Raw genomic sequence first — 19,252 nt, 5'->3', positions numbered from 1 at the left:
GAAACGCATAGGAATGCTAAAAGAAGAGAAACCTTCAGACCTGCAATCCAGTCCACTGCAAGTCCTTCAACACGTCCAAGACCACTTGTGACAATGTCCTCTCTCCAGGTCTGATCTCGACTGGATCTAGAGATTCTGTTGGAGCCCATGTCCGTCCAGTACAATGTATCATTTCCTAAGATATGCAATTAGAAAATAACCCATAATTATAAAGTGTGCCTAGACTAGTTAGCACCTGCTGTTAAATTGCATAACTACCTTATTATAGGGGCAAAAAGTATCTTTAGTTAGGGTTGCACAAGATATCTGTACCATATCAGTCATCGTCTGTTACATTTTAGTTTATTAATATATCAATTGATATTGTACACTTAATTGTGCATACTAATTTCCCACATTTTTGATTACTGTTGCTGTCAACTCACCAATAAAATTTTAAATATTTAAATTAATTGTATTGCAGTGTCATTTATAGTAACACTGAGATATGTTTTTTTTTTATAAGTATATAGTATTTCGATATTGTATTAATAGTTTATGAATTTCAGTTTTATTTTTATTTTAGTTTTTAATCACGTTATATCATGTGACTGTTATTTTAGTATCATTGAGATACTTTAACGTTTTTTATATTTTGAATTAGATTTCATTTGTATATTATCGGTTTCATATTTATTTTAGTTAAAGTGTTTGTACTTTTGCGTTTTTTAGTCTTTTTATTAGTTTTTTTGTTGTTGTTTTGTACATAGGTTTTATTCATTTTTATTTCAGTTTTAGTTATTTCGGTACATCAAGTTAAATGAAAAAGAGAAATTATTTTATTTCAAGCAACATTTGTTTTTTATATACTTCTTTTTTATGGTTTAGTTAATTTTAACAGCCCTGCTGAATAAAATTGCTTTGGCAATTTACTGAAATGAAATTAGTTTAAGATTTCTATATTTTATTTCATTTCACTGAACTTTTTTTAAGTAAAACATTTTCATGTTTTAATTAACTATAGTAACACTGATGTATTTCAATTAAAAAAAGCGAGCAGCAATTATTTCTTAAAATAAAATGCTCTTAAAAGCATGAAATGATTTTTATTTTTTCCTTTTTTACCTTCTACATCACAGCAGCTAAGAACTGTATGCATTCTTGTGCTGATGGCCAATTTTGAATGGCCTTGGTTATTCAAAATTGGCCATGAAGAGCTTTACCTACAAAAATGAGTCTGTTTCTGCTGGCCAAAATGTCTTTGCCCCTTTGCTCTCATTCAAACCTGCCTTTTCTCCAAAACAATAGAGGCTAAAAAGGCCCAAAGTACTCGTGATTGTCCTGGCTCCCATGGTCAGTCCCTTTCAAAACGCTTTTCACAAAAATGCGGTACGGCATTATCCATAGCGTCATGCATCACCAGCTCCTCGCCTACTCAAAAATGTATATTATATCCCTTTTGACAAAAACTCCAATGAAGCCCCTTCACATCGTTATGAGGCATCGGCTCATCTGTCCAGCTAATCTGTTTCGATTATCTTCCATCTGTCAGAACCGCATTTCGCATCCCTTCACCTCATCTCGCAATGAAAAAAATATATATAGACATGCAATGCAATGCCAATATTTGCTTTATCATGCAAATGCAGAGCTGCGAAATGTCTGTCGCTGATGCAAAGAGTGGCATTTCTGTCTCAGTGCGGAGACAGCTGTCCAATTACTGCACTATATGAATCTGTGCCAAACACTGGCAGATACCCTGCAAATCAATGTTTTCCTCATGTCAAGGGGTGATATGTTGTTGTACACATGGCATGGCGATGCCTAATTGCTTTGGTTTCTAAATACACAACTAATCCAAAGAACAATAACAGCTAATTTCAGAAGAATCAAAAATGTCTACCTAATTGTAGTCAGTAGAACAAAATATGTTTTCCCCACATTTTTACACTGTTTTTATATAATACTTTTAACACACTAATCTTGAAGGCAAATTTTAACCATTATAGCTGTGATGTTACATCCAAACTACCATAATTTATGAACTTTGGCCACTACCTTTTCAATACGACTGTCCTCTTTATGCCATTATTCTCTTTATTGTTTGTTTATTGGTTTTTTTTTGTTTTGTTTTTAATTATGACAACATAGACTTCATTTGTTAAACTAGCATTACTGAATTATTTTCAATTATTTCAATAAAGCTGAATAAAATAAAATATAAAAATTAGACAAAAAAACCCAACAATTAAAAATGCTGCCCTAGTTTTAATGACTAAAACTAAAAGAAAAACAAATATGAATAACAGTATATAAATAATACTGAACTAACACATGTATATTACAGTAAAAAAGTATTAACATACACTTTCCTTAATGATTTAATAATTCATGTAATTGAAATAAAGCTGGAGTAAAATAAAATATCATTATTAGACGAAAAACATAAATAGGAAATGCTGCCTTGGTAACTAATTGAATTAAATATGTCTAAACTGAAGTAACAAAAAGTACAATATCTAAAACCGAAATATTACAAATAAATGTTAAAAACAAAAATAAATAAATAAATAAATAGACAATCGCACATAAAATTACTACAAAAAACGTAAAGTGAAATTAAAACGGCAAACAAAAATAAAAGTTATTTCAGAAAACGGATAAACATTATAGTAGTGTATAAATAATATTAAAATAATGTATGTCAGTAAAAATATTAAATGCAGTTTCCTTTGTGATTTAAAAAATGCATGTAAATGAAGAAAAGTTCAAATAAAATATAAATATTAGCTGAAAAATGAAAATAAGAAACGTTGCCTTGGCAGCTAACTAAAACAGTAATAAAATTACTAAAACTAAAACTGAAATACATTTTCATTTAATAACATTAATAATATTAATTAATAATATAAAATAATAAATAAGAATAATTTGTTTATAATATTTATTTTTCTTCTAATCAAAGAAAAAGTGTACTTACCGGCATGATAGTCCAGTCCCACGGCGAACAGAGTGCCAGTTAGCGGCATCAAAACTTCAGAGTTATCGCTGGGATCCAGAGACAGTCCTCTTATACCTTCATTAACGGAGTACATCAGGAAAGACTGAAGACCTAGCAAAGAAAAAACCAAACCAACCCCTTTCCAGGTCAATGTGCTTTTGAAAAATAATGAATACCTCCGATATCGGAAAGGTTAATTACGTCCGTATGCAGAGGTCACAACTAACGGTCGTACCTTCACAGGTGGAGCGGTCCGGACGAAGGTTGTAGCCCGTAGTACAAGAACACGTCCGGGTTGTTTCAGAAGTGGGAAGGCAAATCTGGGAACAACCGCCGTTGTTCGGTATACAAGGATTGCGACCTATGAAGAAAACTTGAGGATTTGTGAATGCGAACAGGTGTATCTAATGGTAATCTGTCAAACTAGTTTGGTGACTAGCTTGTGTACATTCTTAAACCAATTTCAAGAACATCACAAACACAAAACGAAGTGGAGGGGGGAAAAAAACGGTGGCGCTTTGACTTTGTTCCTTGGACACCTTGTCAGAAACACCCGTTAGCTCGTTTGAAGTGGTGTAATGAGACGGGCCTTCGCTCCCGTGAGGTCCGTGTCAGAGAGATAAATGAGGGAGCTAATTGGTATGAGGAGATTTGAGAAGGTAGCAAAAAGATTTACCTTCAAGAGCCCCTAATTGCCAGGTTTTTTAAAAATCCTAATAGAGCGTTTAGAGGATCAAGAACTCCTCTGCTAATAGACCTGTCAGTGATATGAATGTCTCTCGCCATAATTCATAAAGAGGAAAGGGTTTTGACAATGTGTGGCCGTAGAAACATATCCGTTATGAAACAGAACCGCTGTCCAAGTCATACGCAACCTCACCTTGAAGAAATGACAAGGATTTTATTATTTGGGGGCATTAATGAAAATATGAGTTTGAAATTAGTCTGAAAATTAAAGTAACAAATTAAATTTTTAAATTAAAACTGTTAAAAAAATTTGTATTACTATTATTAATAAATAAAACAAAATATAAATATTAAACGAAGAAACAAAATTATAAATGTTGTCTTCACAACTAAAATTAAATAAATGTTAAATAATAATAATAATAAGTTAAATATTGTAATAAAACCGTGTCAGAGTGAACATGGTCATGGGAAGTCTAGAAATAGCAGGGTCAAAAAGTCATTAAAATATATTTCAAAAATACTATTTCAAACATAAAAATATTTTCAAACATAAAAATTAAAATAAAAAATAAATACTATTAAAATACTACCAAGTTAAAATACTTGAAATATACTTAAAATACTTGAAAAAAATTAAATTAAATAAAAATTAAAATACATTATCAAGTCATGAATGGCTAGAAACTTTTTTTCAAAAGTCAATAAAGGGAATTAAATGATAAAAAGGTGTGGAAACCCTTGACATTGTCTTGTGTATATTTAATTTGATTTTAAAATACTTAAGATTAACATAACCAATAGTATGGTGGTTAATCAAATCAATTGAAGGCAAAATTACACTTTTTAAAACACATTTAAACCGTTTTTTTTTTTGACAATATAAAAAATACAATTAATAAAATTATATGCTGTTATATTTCTAATGTATTATTTAATATTATTTATTATAATATTAAATTATAATTAAGTCCTTAAATATTAATATTTAACTGCCAGAAATGGCTTTTTGTGAGTGTTAAATGAAAACAACTATTTGAAAAAGAAAAATACAAATAAAAAAACTTTCACTCTGTTCAAGGAAGTCAATGAAGGTTACACATTGATCAAAAGGTGTGTGAACTCTTAATTTTCGCTTGTGAGTGAACAAATGTAAACATGTTTTGCTTTCAAAAGAAAAAAAAAACACATTTGATGTTTATCACTCTTTAGAAGCTGTTGTATCTGGGTTTTATTTTAGACAAAACATTCAGGAATATGTTTCTTTTTACCTTTCTGACTGTCTTTGTCATACACTTTGATGTGGACAATGCCTGTGGTCTTATTCCGAAGAACCGTCAGGTTTTTTCCATCCCTCTTGTTAATGGTTCCCAGCTGAGCGAGAACATCATCTGCCCACCACAACTTCCCACCTAGAGAGAAAAATAATGTGTCTGAACAGCTGAAAAACACTGAAATCTCTATTTTAAATGCAAATTTGACAAGTAACATTTACATGAACTTTTCTTTTTTTCAACATCAAGATTTCTGGTTAAAATTCAAAGGAAAATGAAAGAAATGAAATGTCACCATTTCACTATAACAGACATTTCTGAATAACCCTTTTGCCTTTATCTTAAAAAGTTATGTGCATAAATTATTTAACATTACTTTCAATATTAAACCATTAATAAATAAATGTTATTATTAATTAAATATTCATAACTAATAATTATAAGTAAAATATAAGTAGTATTAGTATTAATCGTAATAAATAAATTTAGCTATAGCTGCATGGACTGTAGTACTTCTGGGCACTTATTATATTACTTTACTGTACACACTTGTCCTCTCTGAAATTGAACCAGGGCGAAATGTGTCTTTATCCGTGCTGTATTTCTTTGCTGTGGACAGCACCCTGCAAATCCGCTAAGCCCTATGGCGTGTCAACTCAGTCTTTAAGAAATGGTACAACACCGAGAAAACCAACCAGGACTCACACATCGTCTGTGATTACACATAAAAAGGCATGCAAGTGTACCGCAGTCTCCCAATATCCTTTTCCCCGGTGACCCGAACAGCTCACGACGAGCTACACATTCCTTTGCTCGTATTACTTGCGAGTCATGTCTTAGATTGAAGGAGGAGACGTCCCTCGGCGCGAAACCACGCCACCATACCCCTGTTCTACCCAACCTCTCAGCACTTATGAATCCCATAGGTGTGAGCAGCGGCATCTTAGTCCTCTGGCAGCCCTGAATGGATTACATACAGATGCCAAAAAGCAAGCAGGACTATTCTTAGTGCTCGGCCTGAGCTGAAGCTATCAGCCGTTGGCAGACACAAACGCAGGGGAAATGAATTACGGCGAACATTGTTGTTGTATATTTCACGTAGGGCACAGCAGAGGATCATTTAGATGCTTCATGGTGGAGAAAGTTCCTGAATGGAGTAAGGGTACAGATTTAATTTGATGCAAATGAAAATTTTGCTAGAAATGTGTCAACTGGTAGAGATTTTCATACACGTTTTCATTTTATTCGGAATATATTTGGGGTTACATATATTGGATTGGCATGTAACAAATGTTAACAGATAAAATGCAGTGTAATTGAACAAATTAAACTAAGAATGTACATTTTTAATGACTTGTACAGCTACAGAGAAAAAAGTAATCATTTATCGCCCAAAATTACGATTATAAGTGCAAATTTGCAGAACACCGTAAAAGAGAAAGAACTTAACATAAACCTCAATAAACCAGTCTATTTTGATTAAGTCTATGGTACCATTATGTCGAAATCAAAAATATGCCCTAGCTACATGTAAAAATTAGCTAAAAACATTATATATTGGGTGCACTTACTTTTTACATGGGAGACAATTGAGTTTCTGTAGATATCCTAAAGCATTTCAAAGTCCAGTTTTCATTGTTAATTGTTAAATTGCATAACGTTCGGCCTATCAATGCTTTCAAAATAGTCAATCAGAGGAGCACATACAAAATAAATAAATATCTTTTAATAGGGTGTGCTTAATTTTGACAGAAGACAACTGAAGATTTTAAAGTACAGTTTTCACGGTTAAATTATATGAAGTTCAGCCATAAATATAATATAATCCATAAAATATTTGTCCAAATAAAGTTCTAGTTTCAATAAGTACATGTGCGTTAAAAAGCACTTTCGATGGGATGCACTTACTTTTTCACAGCACTATAAGGGCTCGTTTGATATGGAAATATTTTTTTTCAGTGGATTTCAGTGAAAACCAATAATGGAGTCTAATGGAGTCTGAAGTCTTTGTCCGATTAATTTTTTGGTTGAAAATTTAGTAAATTTCATTGTACATTAAAGTCATTGAACAAACTATACTTCTAACCTTCATAGCCTCGTTTTGTATTCATCACAGTAAATATTTCCCAAACAAAGGCCATGTAAATGTATATTATTCTAAATTGGGTGTACTTACTTATTCACAGCACTACACTGACTATTAAGGCTTATTTGATATATAAATAATTTTTCATTTAATTTCCAGCCATTTGTATTCCATTATAATGATATAAAACCATGTCTTCCAGAGTCTGAAGTCTTTTGTCTACTGAAACATTTTTTTTTTGTATACACATATTTTCAACTTGGTTGACTTGCATTGTACATAAATGTAATTGAACAAACTACACTTCTATCTCTCATAGCTTAATTTTTATTCATCAGATTAATTATTTCCCAAATAAGGGTCATAAGTTCTTCAAGTGTAAGAATGAGCAAACTATGTCATTTAAAGACAACAATGACAAAGAAAATGCAAACGAAAAAAAGAAGCCATTAATAATTCATTATCTCTTTACTTGTTTCCTCACTCCCGGGACGGCTGGTAAAAAAATGGGGTTAATTAGAAATAAACGAGTAATTGGCCATGAGATGAGAACCAAGAATGTGTCAGACAAAGTTCAGTTGCTTCATCCAAAAGAATGGAGAAATTAAGAAATAAAGTGAGAGGCCGAAAAATGATGTGTCTTCAAATGAAAGCCGGTGTATTTTTGTTATGAATTTCTGTGCTGTATGATTCAAACACAAATTCCTTTGTTTCCATCTGTTTGATACAATCATTTGTAGGTGCCTTTTAATATATGTCTGTATATAAAATATTAGGGTGTTATATACAGTAGCATGGCTCCACATAACACCCTGATAAATGAGAGGAGTAAACAGTGTTCGGTGTGGCTAAGCAGACAGAACTACGGTGGCCGAGAAGTGCAGAACAAATCACAATTCTGAAAACAAAATAAAAAATTACAAACGCAAATGCAAGTCAAAAAACAAAATAACAATTCAGAAAACACAACAACAATTCAGAAAACATTATAACAAGTCAGAAAACACAATGACAAATTCGAAAACAAAATAACAAGTCAGAAAACACAACGACAAATCTGAAAACAAATTAACAAGTCAGAAAACACAACGACAAATCAGACAAACCGGAAAAGGTAGGTATAGTTTGAGACAGCGCCATTGGTTTGGGATTACTCACCGCTGACTGGACGAGACATCTGTCAATCAACGTATACAGGAAAAACCAGCCGAAGAACAGCAGAGTTGTGGTAGAAATTTCGGAGATGGTATTAAAGTAGCTCAGTTTAAATGTATTGTATGAATTGCCCTTTGTAGCGTCTGGACCAATCAAACACACAATATATATTTTGTTAGCTAGATTTAACAAATCCTCTGTAACCCCCCTCAGTTAACAAGCCATATGAGGACCTATGGACCCTTCCTCCCGAAATGCGTTACACCCCAGGAAACCGAACAGGCCCCTGGTTCCATGGCAACCAACGCGGATATCACTGGGTTTATTGCCCAGAGGAATGTGAGCAGAGAGACTCTCACTGCATTTTCCATAGCAAGAGGCACAATGCATTATCTGCACTTCAGTATTGTAGTACATTATAAAACAGTATGCAATAATAACGTATTGAGTGTAAATTATAATTTAAATTTAAATTATTAAATGGATGCCACCTTATTGGTACAATAAAGCCCTCCTGACACCTACCCTAAACCTACCCAATACTTTATTTTCAACTTTTTGATTATTTCCTTAATTTTTATTGAAAATAAATGCCTTTATGATGTGATATGAGATTTGAAAAGGGAGGGAAAAAAAAGTTCGGCAAAAGGCGGGATCGAACCCGGGTCGATCGCGTCAAAAAGCCAAGTGCAAGCGCTTATCCATCTGCGCCACTGAAGCTGATGTTCTACAGCCACTTTTAACTAAATGTAAATATACACTCCGTATTTTTAATTTCACAGTGAGGGCAATTCATACAATACATTTAAACTGAGCTACTTTAATACCATCTCCGAACTTTCTACCACGACTCTGCTGTTCCTCGGCTGGTTCTTCCTGTATACGTTGATTGACAGATGTCTCGTCCAGTCAGCGGTGAGTAATCCCAAACCAATGGCGTTGTCTCAAACTATACCTAACTTTTCCGGTTTGTCTGGAATTTGTTATTTTGTTTTCAGAATTGTGATTTGTTCTGCACTTCTCGGCCACCGTACAATGAACAGACTTCAACCATCACTCCATTACCAGCTCACAGATGCTGATTTCTGGGATGGTGCTCAATCTGATTGTATTAGCGGTTGGCAACGTCGGTATCTGATTGTGAGAGGGTTTGAGAGGATGATATAGCAGGAGAAGTGAGAACAGGTTGTTCCTAGGGGTTTAATCGAATAATACATCCGCATTTGGCATGTTTGGCTGGGCAAATGATTTCTCTTATGCAGTCCTCAACATTCAAGATCTTTTACCTCAGGTTCATCGTTCAAAATATTACACAGCCTGTCTTACTGAGAAACTGGCGTGGGTGGAATACGCCAAATGAAATGAGTTATAATTTCTGTGGCTTTGAAATTATATTTCACAATATAGCTGTTTCAGGAAATGTAAAAAAAAATAATTCAGATATTAAATAACCATGCAGGGATGCTTATGGTTGGATACTGCAGTGAATCATACATTGTACTATTAAAATATACTCACAAACGTGTATTTGTATACATACATATCACATTTTATTACTTTCGGTTTTATGTGGAATGTCATAAAGAAAGTCTTTTCATAACAGCATAAAATGATTGATTTAAAAAAAGAAAATAAACTAATAAAAATGATCACATATATAATTAAAATCTATGTAAATATAAAAATTAAACCATACTGACAATTTATATAGAAACAATTTGTATATATACAAACAAAAATGCGTTGTTCATATTTATTGTAAATTAATTTCAACTGCATTTATATAATAGTTATATTTCAAGCCATTGTTAAAAAAAGCTAATAATCAACAGGATTTTGTATTAATTTGCAGTTATATTATATTAATGCAATTTTATATGAATATAAATAAAGGGGTTTTGGTAATTAAACCCTATTTTAAATATATAAAATTAATTATAAATTATAATTATTAGTAATTGTTTACAATAACTGTATGCAATATATAATATGCATATACTGTTTTAAAAAATAACAGTTCATTATTATTGTAAATAATTATTAATTGTGAAAATTAAATGTAAATTTTTTACATTTCTATCCATCTCTAGCTCTAAAATCTCTAATTCTGATCAGATGAGCAGTTGTAAAATCTCCAAATAATCGGTATTTATTTCTTTATATTTGTAATGTAAACACTCTAAATAAACATGTTTAAAACCTAATCTCTACTCATATGGGACCTGTCCTGGGGCCTCGTGTATAAAACTTTACGCAGATTTCATCCTAAATGTGTGCGTACGCACAAAAGCTAGATTTTGTGTACGTACAAAAGTTTTCAGATTTATAAAGCCATGCGTACACCAGAACCGGCGCAGAATTCCCTTTGTAATACCCAGTCAGCGGAAAATTGTGCGTACATGAATCTCCACCCAGTCTCCTCCCCGAAATAGCCATTTATGGAGCTTACAACGCCTAGATTTAATAAGCATAACGTCATCTGCATATTATTTCCATGCATATTCCATCCACGTGACACCATGTTTAACGCAGTTAAGGGTAGGAACACGTTAAGAAAATATGAGATACAGACTATAAATGCGTTTTGAGACATTACTATTCTAATTTATGCAATTTGCCTAAAAGGTAAACAAAATATTTTAGAATGTTTATAGCCTATATTGTTATGGAAAGAAAAAAAAGTTTTTTAAATAAAACGCACATATCTTACAGTTTCCTTCAAATTCTATCTTTTAAATATGGTGTTTGTCACAATATTGGGAAGAGCACGAAAGGAGTTATCATTAGGCTACTGTCTGTGCGCAACGCCTGTGAACAGAGGTTCTACTGTCATCAGACCAATGGACTGTTTGATCAATGAGCGCATACTTATGTATGTTGTTACGGTCTATGTTCCAAAGCCATAAGACAAAGTCAAGTTCACATCAATGATCATTATTATTCGCGCAAAAATATTTTCTCAGAACATCGATTTTTGCCATTTAGAACACAATTTAAAGCGGAATTGTCATGCGCCAAGCAATCCTCGCTGTGATTAAAACATTAAATCGCATACCACAGGAAAATTGTTCGAAAGCAGCACATCCACTGCAAATATTTCTGTTTAAATTCATATAAAAATGAATAGAAGTTAAAATTCTATTATTACGTGAGCAGAAACAGGCTGCAGAGTAAAGCGAAGATAACAAAACAAAACACAAACAAGAGCAAAACAAAACACTGAAAAAAACAGAGCAAAAATAAAAAACAGCAAAACAAAAAAAACAGTACTAAAACAGAACAAACAAAAGAAAAAATGAAACCAAAAACATAGCAAACAAAACGAGACAAAAAACTAAACAAAAAACAGCAAAGCTAAAAAAAAACAGAACAAAAACGAGCAAACAAATAAAAAAGAACAAAAACAGAACAAAACAATAAAGCAGAAAAACATTTAACTAAAAGCAGAGCAAACAAAACAAAACAAAAACAGCTAAATGAAACAAAACAAACAAGAGCAAAATTGAACAGAGCAAAATAAAAACTGCAAAAAAAACAAAGTAAACAAGACAAAAATCAGCAAAGCTAAAAAAAACTAAATTAAAAGCAGAGCAAACAAAACAGCAAAATGAAACAGAACAAAAAAACAGAGCAAACAAAAAACTAACTAAAAAACAAACCAATTAAACAAAAAAACAACAGAACAAAAAACTATTTTAAAAAAGCAAACAAAACAAAAACGATCAAACAACAACAAAATAGCAAAGCAAAAAAAACAAAAAAAACAGAACAGAACAAAACTAAAAACAGAGCAAACGAGGGGGATCAGCTAGCTTTGCAGCTGGCAGAGTAATAAGAGAAACTTAAAACTACTATATAAATATATATTTTAATAAATTTGACCACAGATTTATCAATCCAGAAATATTCCTATAACAACCCAAAATGTGATTTTCCAATATGTTGTCTCTTTTTATAGGTCCAATCAAATCAGGTCACTTAGGAATAAGCCACATTACAGAAGATAAATGAGTTGTGAACAACCATTTTACATTTACATTTGCTCATTTAGCAGACACTTTTATCCAGAGAAAATGAGGAACATCACAAGCAATTTAAAATGTTATGCCATCTTTATAGTCAATACGGTTTCCTCCATTTTGGCAAATCGCTCGGTTTTCCTCATTTGCTTTGCACAAAAGCACCTGCTAAATGAATAAATGTAAATGTCACAAAAAAACAAAAAAAAATCTTTAAGATTTGCACCGAAAATCAACCGAGTCAGAAGCCACATGTAAGATGACAGAGCAAATTCATATCTGTCTTTGGCCGATACTCAAACCCTGCAGAGCTGCAACAATCAGCAAACACAGCTGTGACATCAAAAGTTGTGAGTCATCAAAGTTCAAGAAAAAACCATTGTCAGAACATGAAAAGTGTTGCGATTCAAGCCCTTTGAAAACAACAATCTCCCTCAATTGATTTCTAATTGCAGTGTACCAAAACAGCTCCACAATTAAGCCTTAACAAAAACCCCGGGGCCCACATTCACCAAAACTGTTGCTTATCATTCATACGCCGCTGTTCACAAACCATTTATACTGTCTATCACCATACTAATTAAATAGCTCCATTATTTGCTTGGTTATAATTAACCTTACTAAATCAATGCTGATGAAAACAGCCTTCACTCACCCATCACTGCTAATGCCGTGGCTTTCCGGAGCTCTTTTTTCAAGCTGTCAATCACATCCAGGCCACTCCCATCCAGGTTGCACCTATTAATGGTTCCGTTTCCGGAACTTATCCAGTATAACTTGTTGGCCGAGTAGTCAATCGTCAGCCCTGGAAAGCACAAAGAAAATATGAAAACATGAAAGTAATGGCTCATAAAAAATACATATACATGCAAATACATATATATGTAAATATCTTGATAATATGAACATAATGTTGTTCTATTGGATTATTGGAATACAGAAAAAAAATATATATTATATATATATATATATATATATATATATATATATATATATCAGTTTCCAAATATAAGAATGATTTCTGAAGGATCATGTGACACTGAAGACTGGAGTAATGAAACAAAAAATTCAGCTTTGCATCATAGGAATTATATATATGTATATTATAATATTTTACAATAGTAAACATTTATTTTAAATTGTAATACAATTTCAAAATTGTATTATTTTAACAAATAAATACAGCCTTGGTGAGTATAAGAGACTTTTGGGTTTGGAAGACATGAGGGAGAGATAATGATAGCAATTACAATTTTTTGGGTGAAGTCTTCCTTTAACTAGATACTCGAGAGTAAACAGAATTATCCCAAACTTCATTATTTGATATTATCTTCTCACAAGAGATGTTTCTGTTAAACAGCAAATTTAAATAACAAAGAACTGAACATTGTTTCATCTTATGAATATTAACACATATCGTCACTAACAAATCGTGTCTGGTTATTTGAAATCTGCAATTTCCCCTACAGCAAAGCATGTTTATTTGCTGCACAGCATAAATAGTGTTCAAAAAGAGTTCAAAAGGTTGATTTCTCTTTTTATTTCCTTCATCTGCAATAATCCCTTGTTCACATCATAATGATAACCGCTGTTACTTAAGATTTGGCTCAGGCCATAATCACATGTACTGCGTGTCAGGGAGATTTTGCTTTAATTATGAGTTGAGGGGAGAACCACGAACATCTCGGAGAGCTCTAACAATACCCAGGGCTACTACTCAGACCAAATTACGATAGATATAATGATTTCAACAGACATGGCCTAGAGGAAGAGGAGGAATGAGTAAATGGTGCCCTTATTCTCACATGCAGTTACAGTAAGTACATGTACATGAGGCCGTGTGATCTTGCAAATGTTAAATAGATTGTTTGAAACAGCAGATTTATTAAATGGTTAAAAACTAAAGTAAAAGCAAAAAAGCGAAACAAACATTAAAGCAAAGAAAACAGTGTTGCTAACATCTTACTCTATGCTGTTTGCAAATGAAAAAGCAAAAAAAGGAGTGCAAAAATAGTTTAATTAAAAAAGAAAAACACAAAATAGACAAAGGCAAACCAAAGAAAACAAAACAAAGCCAAGCCAAGCAAAAAGCAAAACAAAACAAAACCAAAAGCAACAAAACAGACTAAACCAAAGCAAAAGCTAAGTTAAACAGATGAAAGCAACACAAAACAAAGCAAGAACTAAACAAACAAAAGCAACACGAAACAGACAAAACCAAAGCACAAGCAAAGAAAAGCAAATCAAAGCAAAACAGATCACTACAGAAAGACTAAAGCAAAATGAAGCACAGAAAAGCAAAACAGATTAAAGCAAAGCAAAGCAAAAGCAACACAAAACAGACTAAAGCAAAGATGAAAGCAACACAAAACAAAGAGAAGCAATGCAAAACAGACAAATGCAAAGCAAAGACAAGCTAAAATAAAAAAGCAATGCAAAAGCAGTGCAAAACAGACTAAAGCAAAGCAAAATGAAGCAAAGAAAAGCAAACAAAACAGAAAAAAAGCAAAGCAAAACAAAAACAAAAAGCAATGCAAAACAGACAAAAGCAAAGCAACAACAAGCTAAATTAAACAAAAAAAAACACTGCAAAAAGCTATGCAAACAGACTAAAGCAAAGCAAAGCAAAACAGATGAAAGCAAAGTCAAACAAGACAAAACAAAGGCAAAGCAAATAAAAGTTACATGAAATAACATTTAAGTAAACATGTCAGATTCATGTAGAAAAGAAAAGAAAAACTAAACTAAAATTAATTTACCTAAAAAAAAAACTAATTCAAAATGTATCTCAATAATACCAAACTAACACCATTTTGGATGAATGTTTTCACTGTATCATAATGCATTCTGGGACTGCCTTGTCCACAGATTACACATGCCTTAGATTTTGACCAAAATAAAGTTTTACAGAAAGAAGCCATAAGCATTCTGCCCTAAAACACAGTGTACTCTAAGTACACATCTCACTACTGCAGGTTTTGGAACTTCAATTTACCAACAGGCTCATTCTGGTTCTGGTGCAAAATCTTGATGTTGCTGCCATCCATATTGGCCATATTTATAGTGCCTCCATCCATCCAGAACATCTTCCTGTAGACCACAACAAAACAAGAATTATTCAGAGAGATGGATGAGTTTTGGAGATGAAGAATGGGACTCTTCTGTTTAAGGATCGCGACCCGCGTGAAGGTCGGGAAGGTAGAAAAGAACTTTATCTTCACAATCACCACAGAGCACAAAACAATCGAATAAAGCTGTCTCTATCTCCCTCATACATCTTGATGGCGCGCATGAACCTATGTGACAGATGACTTTCAGAAATGTCGACGAGGTTGGAAGCTAAAACGAGAAGACAGCTGGCAAAAAAAAAACAACAACACGAGGGGCAAAGATCATAAGAGATATCGGCAACAACATGCGCACTGTACCGTGCTTAAGATCCATCACTGGATTACAGAATCGCGTTATATTAAATCTCGTGTAAACAATTGCGAGGAACTGGCTTCGTTTTTAATTAGCTTGCATGCTTGGAATCATAATGTATGCTAATTAAAGAGCTGTCATTGACCAGCCCAACAAGGGTAAGATAAATTCACATTTCTGATTGGCTGACAACTAGTTTGGCATCGTTAAAGAGTTTTCACGGCTACAACGATTTGTCAGTCTTAATCAACTCTAAGAAAACGACTCTAATAACTTTAGTTAATTGTGCACGCTGAATACAAACAGAGACCTGTTCAGTAATTAGCTCTGTAACGGATGTTTCTCACACGCAGCTTTGACGGTAACAAAAGGTGACAATTCGACGGAAGTGTGCAATTACTTACTAATAAATAGGATAGCGATCTTTAGCGACACGCAGCCCGCAACTTCTCCAATATGGATATGGCTAATTGTTAGTGTGGTTTTTGCTTTTTACCCTTTAGATGGATGCAGGACGAGACACTTGGGTTTGTCCATGCCGTGAACGACGGTGGTTTTGAGAGATCCATCAAGACGGGCGACGTTAATGTGGGACTCATCGTTGTCTGAGCTCATCCAGTACATGTTTCTCGACAGCCAGTCAATAGCCAGGCCACGGACATTAGATAGGTCTGTAAATACAGATATTATCAACACATAATCAGCATTTTTCATCTTTTTATCACATAAAACAAAGTACACATATAGCGAAATGTGTGTGTGTGTGTGTGTGTGTGTATAATATAATAATTTTATGCATATCACCTTTCGCAATTTGTTTTAGCAAAATAAAACGAATAGAATAGAATAGAAATTTCCATTTTCACTTCATAAAATGTGTTAAAACAAGACAGACAAAAAAGAAAATACAATGAAATAAAAAAGGAATAGGAAAAAATTATATAAAATATTAAAATAATAATAATAAATAATAATATAATATAACATAATCTGCATATTTAGAGAAGCTAATAAAGCAAGCTCTTTATTAAATTAATTTAATTTAATATATTTCAATATAACAATTTTTATATTTTATATTTTTGTACAGCATATTTCATATTTTTTATTACAATAAAAAAGCAAAAAATTAAATAAAATGAAAAGGAAATTATATAATTTAATACAATATAATACCATATCATATCTTATTTGTAATATATTTGAGAAAAAACTATATAATATAATATAATATAATATAATATAATATAATATAATATAATATAATATAATATAATATAATATAATATAATATTTAGTAATGCTAATAAAACAAGCTATGATTTAATATAATTCAGTATAACAATATTTATATTTTTTATGTACAGCACCTTTCATAATGTTTTATCAAAAAAAATATCAATCAATCAATCAATCAATAAATACAATATCACATCATATTTGTAATTTATATATTTATATAATTTATCATTTAAAAACAGGCAAAGAAAAATACAAGAGGAAAAAATAACAACATAATGTAATATAATGCACTATAATATAATAAAATCAATTAATTATCTGCATATATTATTCATGCTAATAAACAAGCTGCTGATTGTGAATATCACTGCAACCCAAACGACAACAAAAATGAAAAATAAGGTATAATTTAATAAAAGGTTTTCTTTGTAAAGACACATTTGACTCTTCTATCAATGAAAGTGTGTAAACTGTGTGAGATTATAACTGTCAAAATGGAACTCGACGTACCTCCAGACAGGACGGTTTCGAGTTTGGTTCCGTTAATGAACGCCCATTTTATCGTTCGGGTCTTCACATCGGCCCAGTAAATCCTCTCGTCTACAGCATCGTAATCCATCGCCGAGACGTCATCGATATCGGGTACGGTGAGGGCCATGATGACGTTGAGGTACGGGTTGTCGATGTCCACTCCTCGAATCTCAGATCTTCGAGCGTATAACAGAAACTTCTTCACACCTGTTCACAGATACATAAATATATAATAACTCAAATTCATTCTCAATTGAATTCTATTTCTCTGTCTCTAGTATCTCTGCGAGTGAAAAATATGACCTAAATCAGTTAGCGGGACAAATATAATAAGGGGAATTGAGTGTCCTTACAAAGGCAGCGCTATAAAGACATAAAGCTCAAAGGACTCATACTGTAAATTCTCCTTTCTTGACCTTCTGAGAGATCTCTGGGGCAGCCGGTAAAGAGAGATCTCCATTTCAGTCTGTAATGAGTTTAGGTAGGTCGCGAAAGTCTCCTGATACACGCTATAATTATTCCAATATCAGACATTCTGCTTTATTATGAAGAAACCTATATTGTAAGTCGCAACTCATGCCTCAATGAAGCATCAGTGTACGTGTGTTCTGTGCATATTTATTACATATATATATATACACACACAGATACAGTATATAGGTTTCACACAGTTTCGGTGTGTGTGCCAAACACATCTCGTAAAAAGCAAGATCTTCAGTCCAGCAGACAGGCTGAGCTCACCTTGGCAGCTTCGGTTGTTGGCCGACAGTTTCATGAGATGTGGACAGGAGCAAGATGCAGAACCATTATAATTTATAAGGCAGAGGTGAGAACACGGGCCTCTTCCTTTGTTACCTGCACATGGGTTAGGAGCTGAAGAAGACAAGAGAAGAGAAAACTTTAATAAAAGAATATCTGAGCATACATTCTCCATACATCACAATATTTCATTCTCCTGATTAATCACCACAGCGATTTATTAGACAGCGATGTCTTTGATTATTATTTCCAGAGGTCAAAGCCACAGGTCAACGTTAAACATTTTTACATTTAATTTTCAAGTCTTTTATCATTTCGTCTGCTAGTTATTATGCGATGCGGCTTGGATCCATGCACGTAGTCTCCTGAAATCCAAAAGTACGGCCTAACAAGTGAAAGATGTGGACGGCGTGCTGAGTAATTAGGCCCCTTATTCCCTACCCAACATTCCCTGGGTTTGTTCTTGCTCAGAGCAAGGTTGTTACTCCACAGCTCTAAATGAGACCGTAAAACACACAAGTAACTAAAAAATGCATAACAAGTCCATAAAAAACTGTTGTTTCGGGCCTAATGAATACAGTAATCTCTATGTCACTCTTGCTAAGCTATTCTGACACGTGAAAACCGATAGTGATGCGGGCCAGACGCTTCAGACGCAGACGGGTAATGCAAACGGACATGGAGCAGACATCCAGAGCTATAAACAAAATCCCAAAAAAGAGGAAAGCAGGTGCTAAGCCACAGGACAAAAACAGCCAAGAGCAGACACAGAAAAAGGTCAGAAAATTTACTAGTAATGGTTCAGGCTAAAGCCCATTAATTTTACAAAAGTCATTTCATTTCAGAGTATTTGGAATGAAATAACTAGGCAATTAATTGCCTATTAATTTAAATTATTGCTTGGAAAAATGTAAATTCAAAAAAATACTTGAATGTACAGTGACATTTTTATGTAATTTGTAAAATAAATAATGAACCTACGAGTATAATAATAATAATAATAAAATAAAATAATAATAATGATAAACTTTCATTTTTAATTTTCCATATCAAAATGTTTTAAAAACATTTAAAAAAAAAAAAAAAAAAAAAAAAA

The 19,252-nt window shown here is 32.8% G+C and overlaps 1 protein-coding gene across 1 annotated transcript in view; it reads right to left on the bottom strand.

Moving 5' to 3' along the window:
* LOC107561892 (low-density lipoprotein receptor-related protein 1B-like) overlaps positions 1–19,252 on the bottom strand; it is a 263,568-nt gene that overhangs the window by 92,847 nt on the left and 151,469 nt on the right. The window contains exons 28-36 of the mRNA XM_016246424.1: positions 18,139–18,270; positions 17,377–17,604; positions 16,121–16,295; positions 15,197–15,291; positions 12,857–13,006; positions 4,939–5,079; positions 3,216–3,341; positions 2,960–3,091; positions 41–175 (exon numbers count right to left, since the gene is read on the bottom strand). Coding sequence (XP_016101910.1) covers positions 41–175; positions 2,960–3,091; positions 3,216–3,341; positions 4,939–5,079; positions 12,857–13,006; positions 15,197–15,291; positions 16,121–16,295; positions 17,377–17,604; positions 18,139–18,270 — 1,314 coding nt within the window. The remainder of the gene's footprint in view (positions 1–40; positions 176–2,959; positions 3,092–3,215; positions 3,342–4,938; positions 5,080–12,856; positions 13,007–15,196; positions 15,292–16,120; positions 16,296–17,376; positions 17,605–18,138; positions 18,271–19,252) is intronic.

Source organism: Sinocyclocheilus grahami, unplaced genomic scaffold (genome assembly GCF_001515645.1).
Source record: "Sinocyclocheilus grahami isolate Dianchi unplaced genomic scaffold, SAMN03320097.WGS_v1.1 scaffold798.1, whole genome shotgun sequence".
Taxonomy (NCBI): Eukaryota; Metazoa; Chordata; class Actinopteri; order Cypriniformes; family Cyprinidae; genus Sinocyclocheilus; species Sinocyclocheilus grahami.
This window is presented reverse-complemented; position numbering and strand designations above follow the sequence as displayed.